The sequence below is a fragment of the Microplitis mediator genome, chromosome 2, assembly GCF_029852145.1.
Source record: "Microplitis mediator isolate UGA2020A chromosome 2, iyMicMedi2.1, whole genome shotgun sequence".
NCBI lineage: Eukaryota > Metazoa > Arthropoda > Insecta > Hymenoptera > Braconidae > Microplitis > Microplitis mediator.
This window is the reverse complement of record NC_079970.1, coordinates 18,059,907-18,079,379: the sequence shown is the minus strand read 5'-3', so window position 1 is coordinate 18,079,379 and position 19,473 is coordinate 18,059,907. Positions and strand designations below refer to the sequence as shown.

Genomic DNA, 19,473 nt, shown 5'->3' with positions numbered 1-19,473 from the left:
ATTATTACGCGGGTTACAAAAATATTTGTGATGGGAAGTTGTTTAGTAAAAGAGAATTATAATAAATAACTGAGTTCGGAAGCTGGCGTCAGAGCGCGCTAGTTTTGAAATAATAAAATTGATAATGTAGTCAATTATTTTATCTATGGGTGATAAGCTCAATATTAAGGACTAGCCCCGGATAGAAACCTTAACCGTAAGTTAACTTCAAGCTACTGGCGTATTCTAAAGCCAATTTAAAGCTGGGCCGTATAAACGAATTTTTGAATTTTACTTTTCTTTTAATTTATAAATCAATTGTTACTACAGAAATTTTTATAGCTTCCGAAAAAATGTGTACGACAAATTTTTTCGGAAGGTTTTCATCACTCGAGTGACGTAATTATTCTAAACGTAATTAGAAAAGTAAAATTCGAAAATTCGGTTAGTACTGCCCACCCTTAAGGGGTAACGGTAACCGATTTTCAATTCAATTTAATTTAAGGACAAACACTAGAAATCTAAAATAGAGAGTCTTTAGCGTTTTTCAAAACCTTAACAGAGTGCTAGAAATTTCGGATTTTCAAAAATTCTAATTCGTCTCCGAGAAAAATTGTTTTAAAATTCTCATTTACTCAACGAGTGCAACAAAGATAGTCCCGTTTATTTTTCTGAGTGTGAGAAAGAGGTCCGGTAGCGTATCCTCTTAAAAGAAAGTATTGGAGAACAAGCAGTTACCTTCAAGTTGACAGTAAATTGTCTGTAAACTCGAATTCAATTTGACTTCAAGTGTTACTGTCCGACAATGACGTTAAGTTGATTTAAAGTTTCACTTCAAATTGACGGCAAGATTTTCTGTCAAATTATACATTCAGATAACGGCAGTAGATTTGCATCAACTTGCACGCAAGTATTATCCAGCCGAGGCTTGCCGAAAATTTGTCGTTAAGTTAGCCGAAAATGTTTCACTGCAGAATTTGCTGAGCAAGGTGTGGCTATCAGGGTCCCAAATAGTCAGTTGAGCTCAACCAACTGTCAAATTACAGCAGATATTTCATGTATGAGATCAAAAATTAAGGCAGAAAAAATTGACTTCGATGTAAACTCTATAGATGATCAACATTTGAACTCAAAATTTTAAATGAAACATTTGACATCTCGATGACGTCTAGTACATATAAAAAATTTTTCATTTCAATTTTTTACTTTCTCCCACACGTAAAATTACATATGGATATGTACGTCATCGAGATGGCAAAAGTTGAATTTCAATTTCTGAGCTGAAACTCTGGTTTCCTGCGTGATGATTGACCTTGATAGCCGAGTTGGCAGCAAGCTGGCAACAACCTACTGCAGCAACTTGTCACCAAGTTGGCCGCTAAAATTAGCATTTCCATAAGTTGATGGCAACTGGTCGCCAGTTCTGAGAAAATTGGTGACAAAAGTTGACATTCCATTAGTTGACAGAAAGTTGCCTTTAATTTTATCAGAAAGTGGTCGACAGGTTGTGGCAGTAGATTAGCAATTAAAGAAAAAGTATTTTTAGTACTTATTTTCAATGAATAAAAAAAAATCATAATATAAAATCAATCTCATAAATAATAGAATATATATTGCAGCGGGGTGGAAAAACTCCAAACATTTAAATTCAAATCGACTCGCGCCAAAAAGCTCGACCTCCTTCTTTAACTGCTGTAAACGAAGAAGATAAGAGCCCTAATAGCCACTTTAGCTTGAAATTGACGGTAATTTGATGTTGAAATCACCTGAAATTTGCTGACCGAGTTTGCCGTCAATTTGACAGTAAAAGTTAAAAAGAAAAATTTGCGGTTAATTTTTGCTCAATTTAAAGGTAACTTTTTACGAAAAAAAAAAAACTCGGTAATGTTCATTCTTACCATTTCAGAAGGTAAGCATATTTATACATACAATTGTCTACAATTATACAGTAAAAAAATACTATACAATTTTTCAAGTGAAATTAACAATAAATTGATGTAAAAATTTGCCTGAAAATTGACGCAAAATTTTTTCTAGTTAACTTTTGAAGTGAATTTGCATTCTAATTCGGGTGGTAAATTTACGTCAAATTGTTTAGCAAGTTGTATGCAAATTGTCGTCTAAAACAGAAAAGTCCGAAGTTGACGGATATTTGAAAAAATTCAAGGAAATTTTTGTAAGTAAACTTTTGCTAAAGCAAACTGTGCTATTAGGGAATTTTGATTCCGGAGTCGCTACCGTCCAGTTCTTCAGCAATTTGGCGTTTCAGAGGTTGGCTAACCTGGAGCTAGAAGGGTCTGAGGCCCAGAGGCCCGCTGTTCTCCGCCTATTCGCTCGCAGCAACCAACGTCGACAGACGTGTTCTGGCATCAACTATTGCATTAATCTTCTACACTGCTGCTAGTTCATCTATATATATATCAATTGAGCCAAGAGCCTATAAACCCACGTGAGTTCATTCTTTTTTTCTAAGTTTTATTGAAACAGTGATTAAAATTATTCAACACCAATAACTGGTGGAGTGGATTGGGAACATCATTTGGATTTGGCACGCGGACAGGAAGAAGATTTGGAGAAGAAGAACGGTTGGAGTTTAAATAAGAAGGTCAAAGAAATAATTGGAGTAAGTGAATATTTGCTAATAATTGTTGGTTGAATTTGTTTAATCATCTAGTCAATGAAATTACGGAATTGTCACATAATTTTATTTACTCGAATCATACAATAGATCTTAATTTATTCAGTCAATCATTTTCATATTAATTTGTATCATCAAGTCAATTAATAGTCACATGTCAGTTAATATTAAACTAATTTAATTGTATCTGTTAATAATCAGTTTTACTATAATAATTATACATACTTTCATTAGATTAATTGGGTTTAATACCAAATTTGTTATTTGTAAAGCGGCTTCGTTCAATAATTAAGTTGCCACATTAGTCGAGTAGTAATAAGTTAATTACTTATTCTATTTACTCATCGATTATCGCTTCATAAGTAATTATTACGGGGTAATCCTTCGTCCTGAGTTACTGATTATAGCTGGATAAGATAAGTGAAGATACTTTTAAATTCATCACATATAAGTAAGCGACAATAGTAATTAATTTTTTTTTATAATTAAGAAAATAAAACAAATCTTAAAGATTCAATAAAATTTCGTTTAAAATAATGGATATTAAAATATATCGAGAAATGCGTGACAAAGTAAAAAACGGGTCCGTGGGCGTCAACGAGACAACATCATCGCCGTCAAATAATAAATGGCTTACAAGTTTACAATGGGCCATAAAATATTATGACTATCAATTTATTGAGTATTTGTTAAATAAAAAAGATATTCTAGTCAATCTTAGTACCGAATACTATGGTACAGCTCTTCATTATGCTATTGATATGGCTAACGGTGATGCCGTTCGTAAATTAGTCGATGCTGGCGCGGATGTTAATTTAAAATCTAGATACCGTTCCTATGATATTTATCCTTTGGACTTGGCTCTTAAAAAATATCGATTTCGTATTGCTGAATTTCTTATAATTCGTGGTGCAAATGTTAATAGTTCATCCATTTTGATGTCATACAAATCAAAACACTTGTCTATGGCTGTAAAACAAGGGTGTGAAGATCTGATAAAATTAGTGGTTGAAAATAGTGATAATATCTGTGAAAACAGCGAAAAATATGAATCATTGATTATCGACGCTATACTTTGTCAAAATAATAGAGTTTTGGAGTATCTTTTGGAAAAAGATATTGATCCTAATACTCCGAGTGCTAATAGCTGTAATTTGACAGCTTTGCATATTGCGGCTGATGTTCGAAATGCAAAAGCAGTTGAATTATTATTAAATCATGATGACATTGATGTTAACAGATTATCATCTCATAGAAATTCTGTGATCGATTATGCTTTTTTCAAAGATAATTTTATTATTTGTAAGAATTTGCTACGTGCTGGTATTGATTTTAATAAAGTTAAGGATCATTATTTTGATAATACCCGTAATGGATACGATGTTATTTCATTAATAAGACAGCATATTGTTAAGTTGAATGCAGCTAAAATGTATAATACAACTGAAAAATTAAATAAATTTCTAAATGCTAACGAATATGCAAACAATTTTAGTAAAAAATGTTATGAAGAAATTCAACTCTTAAAAAAATCTAATGTTTCCAAATCTAGTATGAGTTTTTATGGAATTTTGCGGAAAAGTGTGCATGAAATTGCAAGATTCTTAATTTATGCTGACATTGGTGATGATGATATTATTTTTAATGATAAATTTGTAATAGAAAAATTTCCTTTGTATGGTGAAATGATTTCTTTTAAATTATATAAAGCAAAACGACGGAAAAATTTGTTAAAAAATTTGCATTATTTTCTTTTTGATATTTTTAAATATGAACTTCCCGATCTTGTTGTGGATAATATTTTGCGATACTTCAGTAATAAAGATTTAAGACATTTGAATAAAAAATGTGAACATTCGACGAAACAAAACTTCGATATTTTTGAATATATTCAAGAAAATAATTGTAAAATGATTCATGATTAAATCATTGATCATGTAATCACTATTCTATTGCACAGTTGCAATTTTTTATGTAAAAAATTTTTGTAATTAATTTGTATTTGATGTATAAATTTTATTTTGTAAATAAATTGTATTATAAATGATAATAATATTGAAAGAAAAAATTTATTCCCTGAAAATTTTTTAATTTTTCTTGTTTACAATTTTTTTTTTTTCCAGTGACAAAACTTTCAGATTTTAAAAATTTATTTCTTAATAAGTGAAACGATTTGACTCAAGTGAACAGGTGCTGCTATTATTGTTGCTCTTGCACAGTAAATGAAGGTGGTATCCTGATTTTTTGCTTTAACAAAGAAAAGTTTCTAATTTGGTAAGGCTTTGATAAACACTTAAATTTAAATCATAAGAAATTTCGTAGTGATATATATACTCATGCATTTACGTGTAGTGACTGCTGGGTGCTAGTATTATATTAAATTAATTACTAATTGTAATTACGTCCTAAAAATCTTTAATCTTTCAGAATCGCCCGGGTAAAAAAAGTTACATGCAATTATATCTAATTATATGCAATTCATATCTAATTATATATAATCTATATATAATTGGATGTAATTATATGATTACATTTATACGTAGAAAATGGCCTGATGTAATTATATGAAATTACATGCAAATATAAGTAATGTTTTTTTTTATATATAATCATATATAAATTACATGTAATTATCTTGTTTACGTATATACAATAACATTCCTAGTAACACGTGTTTGAGCAAGATTCTAGAGTAAGTATCTTTTGAGCAAGAACCCTAGCTGCTAGGTTCGTGTGCGCACATCACTCAGTCAGGTTCCGCACAGTAATCAGTGTGGCGCTGCACCACAATCGAGCATTTCTCCAGCACCGTACTGAGTCGGGTGCAGAACAGTAACCAGTCGGGTTTCAATTTTTCCATGTACCGCAATTATTCCTCCTCTACTACAATATTTGGATTTTCGCATGCACAGAATACCTTTTCCAGAATATTATATATAATAAAGAAGAAAAGGACCACAGGATTTAAATTTTCATTATACTGTCGACCAAATTTGAAACATGAAGTTGAGTTGTCGAAAAATTATTATGCTACACTACAATAGTATATTGTACAACTAGTGCGGTAAGTTGTCGATTGCCCACGAGAGCAAAGTTGAGCGCACGAACGAAGTGAGTGCGCTCATTTGCTCGTGTGGGTAATCGACAACACCGGACGAATTGAACATACTTTTTATCATTATTAATGCGATATGAATACTATTTTGGTGCTCGCTGTTTTGTTCGCCCATTCAACTGTTTCCACGACATTTGTGTGCGTTATACGATTATCTGCGTGCGACAAGTTTACTTTCCACAAATGTCGTGGAAACAGTTGAATGGGCAAACAGCTATTTGGCGAACAAAAGAGCGTGCGCCGATAGCACTTATATCGCATGAATGATAAAAAAAATATTCTACACTTAGAAAATTATTGATGAATTGCAATGAATATTATTTGTCTAAATTAAGAATCATAGTTGAAAATAAAAAATTTTTAGAAGCTCACAATGATAATGGCAGGTATACGACTCAGCCATAAGCGACTCTACCAAAAATATATCTCTACCCAATTGAAGTCAGCCGCATCATACCTACCTTGAGAATTCCCGATCCAATAAAATATCTACCATCTCAAAATCTCTATCAATGAAAAAATCTACCATGATATAATCACTATCAGAAAGAAAACACTACCAAATTGCGTTTATGAATAAACTCTACCGTTTTGAAATCCCTACCATCAACTTTAGAATGGTCGATAAAATGGAAAATTTTGAATTTCGATGTTGGGAAGGCAGAAAATTTTTGAAAGAGTTAGAGTTAATGGTTCTTAGGACGAAGTCTAATTCTTATGTCTTGAGTTTAAAATTTTCACTTTTTTAAATATAAATTAAATAATTACATTAAAAATGATAATAAAAACAATATTTATCCGTTAAAAACGATCACTAACAAGAAAAAATAAAATTTATCTAATATTAAACAAATAAAAATGCGAAAATAGATCAAAATGAAATTTAAGTACAAAAAAAATTTGATATTTTTTTCTTTTCATACAATTTTGATTACAAATAAGAATATCGTCATGATAAATTTTTAATAAAAAAAAAATATTTTTTTTGATTAATTGATTGGTCAAAATAGCAAAAAAATAGTTTAATACAATACGCATAAGCGCACAGTTTTGAATAATTGACCACAATGATGTTACCAATTATTTTTCGTTATTTTTTTTTTGTTCTGAATAATAATTATAATTATTATTATTAAAAATATAAAGATTGTTTTTTAAGCTGTAAAATCAGCTATTTATGTGTATGTTCAAATATACTGAAAGTGACAGGCATTAGATAATAATGTCATTTTTTAAAGAAAAATTAATTTTTGGCGTAATAAAATGTGTTAAGTATGCGTAGAATTTTTTTTTGCTATTTTGATAGGTAAATTTCGGAATTTTTTGAAAAGTAATTAACTAATTCACTTTAATTAACAAGAAAAGCAAAGCCTGCTACTTTCAGTATTTTTCAATAGTTAAGAAATTATAAACACTATTGTTCTGAGATAATATCACAAAAATAATAAAATATAAGCATACATTTATTATCTGCATTTTATTTTAATTTAAGAAAATTAATTTTATTTTTGATTAATTAATATTTTTTCAAATTTGATTTGATTTCAATTATAGCTTATGTTTTAATACGATGATAACAAGACCAATCAATTAATCAAAAAAAAATTTTTTTTTTTATTAAAAATTTAATTTCTTTTCTACTTCATTTATCTCAAAAAATTATTATGACGATATTCTTATTTGTAATCAAAATTGTATGAAAAAAAAAAAAATAAAATTTTTTTTGTACTTAAATTTCATTTTGATTTATTTTCGCATTTTTATTTGTTTAATATTAGATAAATCTTATTTTTTCTTGTTAGTGATCGTTTTTAACGGATAAATATTGTTTTTATTATCATTTTTAATGTAATTATTTAATTTATATTTAAAAAAGTGAAAATTTTAAACTCAAGACATAAGAATTAGACTTCGCCCTAAGAACCACAACTCTAACTCTTTCAAAAATTTTCTGCCTTACCAACGTCAAAAATCAAACTTTTCCATTTTATTGACCATTCTAAAGTTGATGGTAGGGATTTCAAACGATAGAGTTTAATCATAAACGCAACTTGGTAGTGTTTTTTTCTGGTAGTGATTATATCATGGTAGATTTTTTCATTGGTAGAGATTTTGAGATGGTAGATATTTTATTGGATCGGGAATTCTCTAGGTAGGTATGATGCGGCTGACTTCAATTGGGTAGAGATTTATTTTTGGTAGGGTCGCTTATGGCTGAGTCGTATACCTGCCAATGATAATTATAGTGCAGCATCATCATTTTTTGACGACTTAACTTCCTGTTTAAAGATTGATCGGCAGTGTAATTAAAGTTCGTATATTTTTTGTCTCCATTTTTTTCTGTCTGCGTTTAGATATTTTTCTATACTTACTATATAACCACCTGTTCCACTATTAATCTGTAATAATAATGGAATAAACAAATCATTTATAGCTTATCGGAGTAAAAAGTTTCCTTTCAAATATTTTCTTATACTTACTGAACCGATTTCTATCATGGACGCTATAAGCTGTAATAAAAATAAAATGGATAACTTAATTTAAAATTTATCGGAGAAAAAAGTGTTGTTTTAAATATTTCTTTATATATACTTACTGGATATTCATTTATTCCCGTCTCTCTCTGTAATAAAAATATAATATATAGAATCAATAAATAATCTAAGGTTTCTTATAAAAAATATATTTTTGGACTTACGCCGCCGACTATAGCTTCGACATTTGCGACGATTGACAACAGTACGAATAATAAAATAAAAAACATCAACTTAAATATCATTTTGGAAGAAATTATTGGTATTCATCTGAAATTTAAAGTTATCAAGATTTAAAATTTGTATGTGAAAAAAAAAAAGTTACGAAATGGCATGGGGCTAAAAACGAAAATTATAATCTATAGTAGCTTATATTATCCCATTAGGCATGGAACATACATTTAATATATGTTAAAATAATACACTTGGTTTTAGAGTATGAGAAAACGTTATTTTGTTCTTACTAATTTCGAAAAGTACCAAATGTATTGACATGAAAATTTATACCAAAATATTAAGCACACTCCAGAGATGGTTTTCCTATATAATCTATTATTAATATCCTATAATTCGTTAGCCTTATTTTTTAAAATTATAAAGTATAAAATTTTATGATTAATTTATTGTCGGAAATGAGGAGAGACCACGAACCCTGAAAAAATATATATTGTACTACTTACGTGAGAAAATAATTCAGTTTCTGATAATTTCAACTTGCTAGTGAGTGCCAAGGCATGAAAATACCCGGTTTATATTTCCTGTGTTTTATCAGTGATTTTGTTATGAAAATAATATGTTTCATCAGACAGTCAATAAATTCGATGATGAACGAATATTTATAAAATAATAAAAATTCAACCATGTAATGAAAATAACAAGCCATGCGTGCACTCATTTTGAAGCCAAATACTTTGCTTCAACAAGCATTCTTTATTAATTCACTTGTATTAATAAGCTTGAGTATTGAGTATTTTATGTGAATCATGTCCGAAGAATACGCCATTCAAGGCCTGAATTCAGTCTCATAAAATTTGATATTTAGCGTTTAATAAAAAACTAATACTTCAAAGTAAAATAACTATAATACTTAGTTGTAACATAATAAGGGTTTCAATTCATCTTGAGTTGAAAATTCAAATAAATTTGTGAGCAGCTAATTATAAAAAAAAAATTCCTAAGCATACATTTTTGTTTATATATGTATATGTATATGTACACACAAAAAAAGGAATTCTTGGGTCAAGAAGAAAATCGTTTCCAAAAATAAATTCTTAAATTAAAATATCCTCTTTTCTTGTTTGAAAAAATTTTCTCTTGGTAAAAAAATTTTTTTTTTTTAATTAGAGTATATAAAGCTCTTCAATAAAGAAATTCAATTTTGATTTAAAAATATAAATTTTTGCTTTAAATGTTTTTAGTTTCTCCGAACTTCTCCGAACAAGAAAACAACTTGGTTGGCTCAAGAAAATTTAGCTCTTGGTTTTAGAAGATACCAACTCATTCTAAAAACATCGTTCTCTCGAATGTAGTCGATATCGATTCATTTCGATACATCGAGTTTTTAAACGGAGGCGCATTTAACTTACTCCAAGTAAAAATTAATTTATTTAAAGATTTGATAACATTTAGTTCAAAATAAATGTAGACTTTATCTGAAAACAATTAATTTTAGATTAAAAAAATAAAAAACTCATTTTAAAACTAAATTATACATTAACGTAAAATAAAAAATACTTTTATTTAAAATACAATAATTAAGTTCAATTTTAAATTAATGGTTTTTATTAAAAATTATATTTTCAGAGTATATACAATTAATCATCAAAATATATTTTGATTCTTTATTACAATGAAATTTTTTTTTTTTTGTTACAAAAACAAATGAAAGGTTAGGTTATTTATCCTGGCTTCATTGACAGCATTAACTGCATAATATATACCACACTAGAAAGGAAACAATTTTATGTAAATTTAGGATCAGAAATGATAACAAACGTGACTATCTGATATGATTAAAAACAGCATAAATAATAATTAACTTACTTTTTTGTGATTGAAACGACACCATTTAACTTAACGTGAATCAGGAAAAAACACCAGATATAATGACTAATAACTACAATAACTCACATTTTTACCGAACACTTCAATTCAAAACAATTTATGTATATGAATTAGTTAATTGTATAATTAATAAACTAATACTATTAGAATATTGGTGTGTAATATATAATTGCACATATACGGCGCCAGCGCTGAACAGACTCGTTTCATTTTTTTGGGATCTTCGGGCGTCTACGTGTATACACAAAGTAGTGTCCGAAGTAGAAAAGCTGCATAGACCCGAGTGCTCCTGTTATCCGAATGCTGCTATGGAAAAAAACCAAGAGCTTGATTTTCTTGACTTAAATTTTTTTTATTTTTGTTTCAAGCAATAGCCACTAGTTGGTTTAAGAAATCTGACTCCTTACGTAGAGAAGTTAAATTTCATAGAATAAAATATTCAATATACATGAATGAAGAAATTCAAAATATTAATTCAAAAAACAATTTACTTTCTTTAAATATTTTTTCTTTTTGAACTAAAATCATATATTTTTAACTTAAAACTTTAACCCATTTGGGTCGAAAAAATAACTTTTTGAATCAAAATAATCAAAATTAAGAGAAAATTTTCTTCAACCAAGATTTATTCCATTTTCCTAAATATTCTCTTGACTCAAGATAATTCTCTTTGAACCAAGATAACCTTTCGGTCAGTGTAACAGTTTGTTCAAAGTCAAAGCACATGCATGAAATCATAAATAATTTTTTACCAATAACTTTTTAACTGGGATAGAATTTTTCATTTATTTTAAATATATATATATATATATATATATATATATATATATATATATATATATGTATATATGTAATAAAAATAAATTATTTACCTGCAAAAATATATTGAATACAAGTTGACTTTTTAGTGGTAAAGAAAAAAAAATTAATTCACTTATATTCAACATAGTTAGCAAATGTCCACCATATGACTGTTTGGTATTGTTAAAAAAAATAATTATCTTCAGAAGTAATAATATACTGGTGGAAATCGTGAAATAATTTATTTGTCAGTAATAAGTTTTTCAAAATTACTATTCAATTCGATTCAGTATTAAACAATTAGTAAAATTAATTTGTTGTAATTTGAAAATCGTGTAAAATTTTATTTCCATTAGAAGATGGCGCTGCTGTATTAATAATTGTCAAAAAATATAATGCTTACGACTTAGACTGTTACAAAACCAAAAGTCGTTATATTTTTTCTCTCAGAAGTCAGAGTAACGTAGTGATTATTATTTTAACAGCACATATTACAATAATAATAATAATAAATTATTAATATAAAAATATACTCAATTAATTATAAAATAAATTTAATGAAAAGAATTATTGGGTTTCAAGTATTTATTGTTGTTGAACAAAATGGAAATTTTAGGTTATTCCGATTCCCGAGAGCATCAAATAATATATAAGTGGAATATTAATAAAGTAATACCATTTATTGAATGTTCAAAAAACGATCCCAAGCACGTAAAACTTGAGTCATCTAAATTTAGAACACCTGCTAATAGTAAAAATTTGTGGTATTTACGCCTGCGAATTGAAAATGACGAACCGTCAGGAAAGAAAAAAAAATGGATATCATTATTTTTATGTCGAGATGATGGGAAAGATGAATTAAGAATGAAGTTTTCACTATTTATCTTAGACAACAAAAACGAAAGGAAATTCGAACAAACTTACTATGCCACTTGTGATGATACTAATAATGGACGAGGAAGTTCAAAGTTTATAAAGATCGAACAATTGCTGGAAAACAACGTTAATCTTTTACCAAATAATACCTTAACTGTATGTGTTGAACTAACTATTTATGACGACTATAAATCATTTACTACTGGTTATCCGTTGCAAATACCACAGCGTCAAATGGTTGATGATTTTAGAGAACTCTATGATAGCAAAGTAAACAGTGACGTTATTTTAGTTGTAGGTGGCGAAAAATTTAAAGCTCACAAGTTCATACTGTCAACTCGCAGCCCTGTATTTTTCGCAATGTTCACACATGAGATGAAGGAAAAGAGAGACAGCGAAGTTGCTATACCTGATATAGAACCTGAAATTTTCAGGAAAATGTTGGAGTTTATTTATACCGACGAAATCAATAATTTGGACACGGATGCTGCGGATTTATTAGAAGCTGCTGATAAATACCAATTGCTGAAATTAAAAAGTTTGTGCGAAGAATCATTATCTAAATCATGCCGTATTGATAATGCAATTAAATTGATGATTTTAGCAGATCTGCATAATGCTAATCAATTGTTGGAGTTTATTTTTGAATTTGTAATTAGAAATATCAAAGATGTTATTAAAACTCCAGAGTATGAAGTATTAGAAAAATCTAAATCATTGTTGTTATCAAAATTAATAAAGAAATTAGCGGACTTGAATGAAAATTAATGGTACATTGCTTTTTTATCTATTTCATTTATATATTTATTTACGTTTCAAATCACTTTAGTTTTTTATTTTCTTTTAGTTTTAACAGATGAAAAATGCTTGGTACATTAGAATCTATTAACGAAAAGTACCCGGTTAAAGAGAGGACAAGATTTCAGTGAAATTACTACTTACCCTAGTAACACGTGCTCGAGCAAGATTCTGGAGTAAGCATCTTGAGCAAAACTTCTAGCTGCTAGTGTCTTTTTCTACGTATGTGTCTTTCGGAAGATCGTGCATCAAAAAACCTATGTCAAGATTTATGTATGTCTTGCTCATGGTATCGTAGGCAAGAATATTAAAGATATCTTGAACACGCCCAATGAAACAGTGTCTGACAAATTTGTTGCACCAGTAACTTACAGTAGGTACTTACGCAAGGCTTGCTCAAGATCTGCTCAAGACTCAAGGCCGATTTTCCACTATAGTCTTCCTCCAGAATCGAGTTACAATTTGGCACGAATTTCTTAAGTATGGCTTGCAATTTAAATCTGGCCACAAGTATCTGCAGCAAGACACATACTTAGAAAAATACACTAGCACCTATCGATCTTGAGAGCAGACTTGCTCAAGAATTGAAAAAAATGTTTTTCTGCCCTCCGGCCGGAAAGTGGCAACTTTCGGGCCGCTGCCCTAAACAAAGTTGCAACTTTCCGGCTTCGTCGAGCAGAAAAATAGTATACGCACCTTGGCCAGTAAAAAAGAAAGCCTCAGACCACATGTTTGTCAGCCTCGGCTTCGCCTAGGCCAACAATTACATGTGCTCTGAGACTTTTCTTATTTTACTGGCCTAGGTATGTAATATACTAATAAAGGTAAAAATTTGATCGATATTTTGAAAATGATTCATACTTGTTTCGTAAATCTAATAATTTTTATTTTTTAAAAATGTAAGATCTCAATACATTAGATAGTTGCTGTATTTTAATATACTGTATTTAGACGAACAATTAAAGTATCAATTATAGTATGAATACATTTTAATTTTTTTCAATACTAAGTAACGATTAATTTATATAAAATAATATTATTTTATTTTCATATTTTTAAAATACTGTCCAATGTAAACGTAAAAAATTGCTCAACGACGATTGTGGGTTCGTAGAAATTTTTGTACTTTCATAGCTTTTTTTTTTAATAAATATTTTCTAACATGTATAAAATTGTTTAAAAACATATTGCGTATTATTTATCTAATTACAACTACTCCAATATTTAATGTAAATTAAATAGGAACATCATAAAATTAGCATCGATACCTCATATTTATTCCCAAAAATAAACAGAAAATAATAGTTTACATTTTTTTGTATAGTTTTTTGATAACTGTTGTATTAAACATATCGCGTGAGTAAAAATCAAATACAAGTGCGAAAAAATAAAAAAGGCCATTCGGCAGCCGAAATGGAAGTAGATTTCTCATTGTTTAATTTTTCCACTGTTCAAATGAAAGCTAATAATACAATAAAATTTTTTTTTACATTTTCTTAAAAATTCTCGAGATGATAAAACAAAAAAAAAACAAAAAATTATAAGTATAATGCCAAAAATTGATGCTAACTAAATGAACTTCAGAAGAATTTTTGATGATAATGCACTATATGTTTTGATTTGACGTTATTTAAAGATCCGTATGCATATATTCAAACTATCGGACCAATGGTATTCCGGACCCTATTCGAAAAATTATGATAGATTATGGTTTTAATGCTCGAGAATTCTACCATAAGGACAAAGGCGATAATTTGCTTTCAATAAAATCTACTAATAAAATATTCTAAGATTAAAAATTGATTGTGATACATCAACGTGTCATACTTGAAATTAGTACTAATATTTTAAACAAAAAGCCTATTAGAATATCAAACGACGAGTAGATATAGAGAATATTATCATCATAACTAATGTTGATCTTGTTGTTGATATATCATATCATTTAAACACTGTCGATAAAACAAAATTGTATATACCCACTGAATTGAGATGTTTGAATTTTATAAGTGTCACACTGCAATAATATTAATTTAAGTAGCTCCATGAATTAACTAATAAGTAGGAGAACTAATGCAATAACAAAATTTCATTGAATGAATGGTAAAATGAGTAATTCCAGTGGTCTAGGCATATATATAGGCATGAAAATTAAAGCTTATTCGAAGAGCTTTCAGATGAATTTGATATAAAGTCGATAAGTTATCACATTCAAAAGATATTGAAGGAAGAATAAGTAAAAATATGAATTTTGGACATTTTGAAAATTTTGAAATGCTTTAACTTCTAAACTAATCGACCGATTGAGCTCATTTTCAAACTCGAACAAGGTAGTCACCCACAAAATACGTAGACTAAGTTTCGAGGTGATCGGTTTGAAATTGTGGCTATAATCAAAGTGAAAACCTGCATAAAATTAGTTTTTATAATATTTTGTAAATGTTCAAAACCATTTATCTACTAGAAAAAATGGTCCAATCAATGAGCTGTATAGTCAAAATTATAGGCAATCGGACGAGCTTTCACATAGAACAAACGAAAATAAGCTATCTTTTTCCGTTTAGAAGTTACATCCAGTTAAAGCGGGAAACAAATTTTTTTTGAAAATTTTACAAAATTTCAATTAACCATAACTTCTAAACTTATTGGCCGAATTGGCTCATCTTCGAACTCATCCAAGGTAATCGTCCATAGAATAAGTATACTAAGTTTCATTAAGATCGGTGTATAATTGCGGACGCTATCGTTGGAGAACGGAGCGTTATATTATATATATATATATATATATATATATATATATATATATATATATATATATATATATATATATATATATATATATATATATATATATATATATATGTATATATATATATATAAATACATATATAAACTTTTGAACTGAATGTATTTCCTGACTCAGCTCATCGAGCTGAGTTTAGAGGTAGCAAAATTTTTCGAAAATTCCATCATGAGGACAAATACAATAGTTAGATTTTTATGAAATCTACTAATAAGGAGTAAAAGTGATTAATTTAAATTCATTTTGAATTGGAATATTCAAATATATTTTTGAATAGCTAATTATTAGAAAATTTATCTCTAAACATATACTTTTGTTTATGTATATTGTGTGACAGCTTGTTTAAAGTTAAAGTAAATGCATCAAATCATAAACAATTTTTACCAATAACTTTAAATTGGGACGGAATTTTTTATTTATTTTAAATTTATTATGTTTAATAAAAATAAATTATTTACCTGTAAAAATATTTTGAATTTAAATTGAGTTTTTAGTAATGAAGAAAAAAAAAATTGACTTACATTCAACGTAAAGTTAGTAAATGTTCACCATACCCTGCTTAGAAAATCTGATAGATTCTTATAGCCGTATGTATAGCCTCATACTTCTATATAGAACCTCATAGAACTCATTCATTCTTATGAAATCTCTATGGGAATTTATGAGATTCTATAAGATTTTATAAACAGAGTAGGATCTCGCTAAAAATTAATTACCCTCCCTGATTAAACAACTGAATTCGAGCGAATGAATTTTAATTCTGCTCAATTCCGTTATATTCTGTTAAATTCGGTAAGACAGAATTTAAAAGGATTCAAGAATTATTTTCGAATTTAACAGAATAAAACCGATTTAAAATTTTTAAATTGGTTTCAATTCGGTTTAATTCGGAGTCAGAACTACACTGATTTAAAAAAGCGATTTAAAACTATTTGCAATGTTAAATGCCCATAAGAAGAGGGATTCAAAAGTATTCAAGGTATTCAAAAGCATTAAAAAGTATTTAAAATTTTTTATTTCGAATTGTTTAAAATCGCTTTTTCTATAATCAGGGAAGAAATTCGAGGATTACTTTCGAATTAAACAGAATAGAATTATTTAAATTCGTTTCAATTTGGAAAAATTCTGGTTTTCCTGCCGAATTAGACAGAATTTATCTGAATTATATAGAATTGAAAATCCAATTCTTTTCAATTCGATCGAATTTACGGCTTAAAAGTAATATACTAGTGAAAATAACAAAATGAATATTTTTTCTGTAATAAGTATTTTCAAAATTATTACTTAATTTGCTTTTAGTATTAAATGATTATTGAAATTGATTTGTTGTAATTCGAAAATCGCGTAACATTTTGTTACCATAAGAAGATGGCGCTTACGTTAATTAGTGAAATTGAAGTATATAGAAAAAAGTGGCCCAATTGGGACGATAGCCAATAAAAGGAAAAAAAAAGTCAAAAGTCGTTATATTTTTCATCTCAGTAATTAATTATCAGTTACACAGTGATTAATATTTTGTCAGTATATATCATTATAAATATAAACTAAAGATAAATAAATATACAAAACTAATTCTAAAATAAATGTAATTGAAATAATTGAGTTTCAAGTATTTCTTGTTGAACAAAATGGAAATTTTAGGTTATTCCCGTTTCCAACAGCATCAAGTAATTTATAATTGGAAAATTGATGAAATCATACTATTTATTGAGCTTACTAAAAACGATCAAGAGACAGTAACGCTTAAATCATCTAACTTTACCACAAATGGCAAAACAAAAAATTCGTGGTATTTATACCTGAGACTATTAGAAGAAAAGGAATGGATATCAATATATTTAGGTCGAAATAATGGGAAAGACAAAGTAAGAACGAAGTTTTCACTATTTATTTTAGACAGCAAAAATGAAAGGAAATTTCTCAAAACTGCCTATAAGATTTCCGACTTCAATGCTGGACAGGGATATCCTAAATTTCTTGAAATAAAACAGTTACTAGATAACAAAGACGATTTTTTACCAAAGAATAATTTAACTGTATGTATTGAACTAACTGTTTACGACGATTATGAATCATTTACTACTGAAATGCCGTTGGAAATACCACAGCGTCAAATAACTGATGATTTTAAAGAACTATATGACAGTAAAATAAACAGTGACGTTATTTTAGTTGTGGGTAATGAAAAATTTGAAGCTCACAAGATCATACTGTCAGCTCGCAGTCCTGTATTCCTCGCGATGTTCACTCATGAGATGAAGGAAAAGAGAGACAGTGAAGTTGATATACCCGATATAGATCCTGGAACTTTCAATAAAATGTTGGAGTTTATTTATACTGACAAAATAAATGATTTGGATACGGATGCTGCGGATTTATTAAAAGCTGCCGATAAATATCAATTGTTGAAACTAAAAAGTTTATGCGAAAAATCATTGTCTAAGTCAGCCAGTATTGATAGTGCAATTAAATTGATGATTTTAGCAGATATGCATAATGCTAATCAATTATTCGAGCATGTGCTTGAACTGATAATAAAAAATATCGAAGATGTTATTAAAACTCCAGAGTATAAAGAACTTGAAGCATCTGAACCATCGCTATTTTCAAAATTATTTAAAAAATTAGTGACTTCAATAAAACTTAATGGTATATTTTTTTTTCTTTATGTAATTTATTATGATCCTGAAGTTAGCAGACAATTAAAAATTTTCGGATTTTATTTTCAACAAATCATTTACAAAAAAATAAAAACTAAAAATATGCACTTGTAGAAAATTTAAAAAACTACAGGTGCAATTTTTTCAAATGTTTTTTTTTTATAATTTACGGTCTAAAATAAACTCCGAAAATTATTAGACGTTTGCTAACTTCAGTATCATAGTTTATTTACCTATTTGTTTACAATTCAAATGACTCAATTTTTTTTTTTTTTCAGCTTCAAAAGATGAAAAATAATTGGGATACTGTCCACATAGTACACGATTGATTCAAGAACAGCGTTTGATTGGATTATTTAACTAAAATATTTGGGTTTTATGATCTGAAAACCTTTAATACTTATTTTGTGAATTCAATAATGTTTATTTTTAGAAAGTAAGGTTTAAATCAATTAGATTTACTGTTTCCTAATATGCTATTTTTAGATTAACATTCAAAATATACATAACATTATAAATATCTTAACTTTTTTCAATACTAGGTAAAAATTAATTTACATCAATTAACATTATTTTACTTTTATTTTTTTAAATTATTGTCAAATTTAAGCGTAAGAAATTCCTCACTGACGATCGTGAACAAATTTTTGTACTTTTATATCTTTTTTTCTAATAAATATTTTCTAACATATAATCAAATTGTTTGAAAAAATATTACGTATTATATATTTAATTACAATTACCCCAATATTTAATGCAAATTAAATACGTAGGTCATAAAATTAGTATCGACGTTAAATTTTTTGTCAGTAATCAGTAACACTGATCAATATTTTGTCAGTATAATATATATTATTATAACATTAAATTATTAATGAATTAGTATACTCAACTAATTCTATTGACTTATGGGGTTCCTCAACCAAACGGAAAAAAAAGTCATAAAATCATTGTTTTTTTAAATGTTTCCACTCAAATAATTTATTACACTGATAAAATGAAGTATTAAATATGTATTTGAACTCTGAAACTCAGAAATTACAAAAAATTTTAATTAATTTAAACATTTTAATTAGTCATATAACAGTCAACAATAAAACAACATTTGAAATCGATTTCCCAAAAAAGCGCGAATTTTAAATAAAAAAAAAAAATGATTTCTGTAAAACTAAAACTGCATATGTTTATTTATTGACTTATGGGGT

General features: G+C 27.9%; 3 protein-coding genes and 1 long non-coding RNA gene across 6 annotated transcripts; 3 read left to right on the top strand and 1 right to left on the bottom strand.

The window, feature by feature from the left end:
- The first annotated feature begins 3,153 nt into the window (after positions 1-3,153).
- On the top strand, positions 3,154-4,595 carry LOC130663207 (putative ankyrin repeat protein RF_0381). The gene is made up of 2 exons (XM_057462327.1): positions 3,154-4,272; positions 4,578-4,595. Exons 1-2 carry the CDS (start codon positions 3,154-3,156, stop codon positions 4,593-4,595), a joined length of 1,137 nt encoding a protein of 378 aa, XP_057318310.1.
- A 102-nt stretch (positions 4,596-4,697) lies between these two features.
- LOC130663719 (uncharacterized) lies at positions 4,698-9,421 on the bottom strand. Its single transcript, XR_008989240.1, has 6 exons — positions 8,947-9,421; positions 8,431-8,536; positions 8,329-8,355; positions 8,213-8,242; positions 8,105-8,131; positions 4,698-4,864 (listed from the first exon to the last, which is right to left on the bottom strand). It is a non-coding gene; the product is annotated as an uncharacterized LOC130663719 (long non-coding RNA).
- LOC130663717 (speckle-type POZ protein-like) lies at positions 7,777-13,925 on the top strand. Of its 3 annotated transcripts, none has more exons than XM_057463134.1 (3): positions 7,777-8,043; positions 11,748-12,777; positions 12,855-13,924. In XM_057463134.1, exon 2 carries the CDS (start codon positions 11,996-11,998, stop codon positions 12,773-12,775), a length of 780 nt encoding a protein of 259 aa, XP_057319117.1. In that variant the 5' UTR covers positions 7,777-8,043; positions 11,748-11,995; the 3' UTR covers positions 12,776-12,777; positions 12,855-13,924. The 3 variants fall into 3 exon arrangements, with proteins under 3 accessions (XP_057319117.1, XP_057319116.1, XP_057319115.1); XM_057463133.1 differs by lacking the exon at positions 7,777-8,043 and having other exon boundaries at positions 11,428-12,545; positions 12,615-12,777; positions 12,855-13,925; XM_057463132.1 differs by lacking the exon at positions 7,777-8,043 and having other exon boundaries at positions 11,435-12,777.
- A 3,100-nt stretch (positions 13,926-17,025) lies between these two features.
- Positions 17,026-18,929, top strand: LOC130663265 (speckle-type POZ protein B-like). The gene is made up of 2 exons (XM_057462393.1): positions 17,026-18,257; positions 18,547-18,929. Exons 1-2 carry the CDS (start codon positions 17,237-17,239, stop codon positions 18,564-18,566), a joined length of 1,041 nt encoding a protein of 346 aa, XP_057318376.1. The 5' UTR covers positions 17,026-17,236; the 3' UTR covers positions 18,567-18,929.
- Positions 18,930-19,473: the final 544 nt, after the last annotated feature.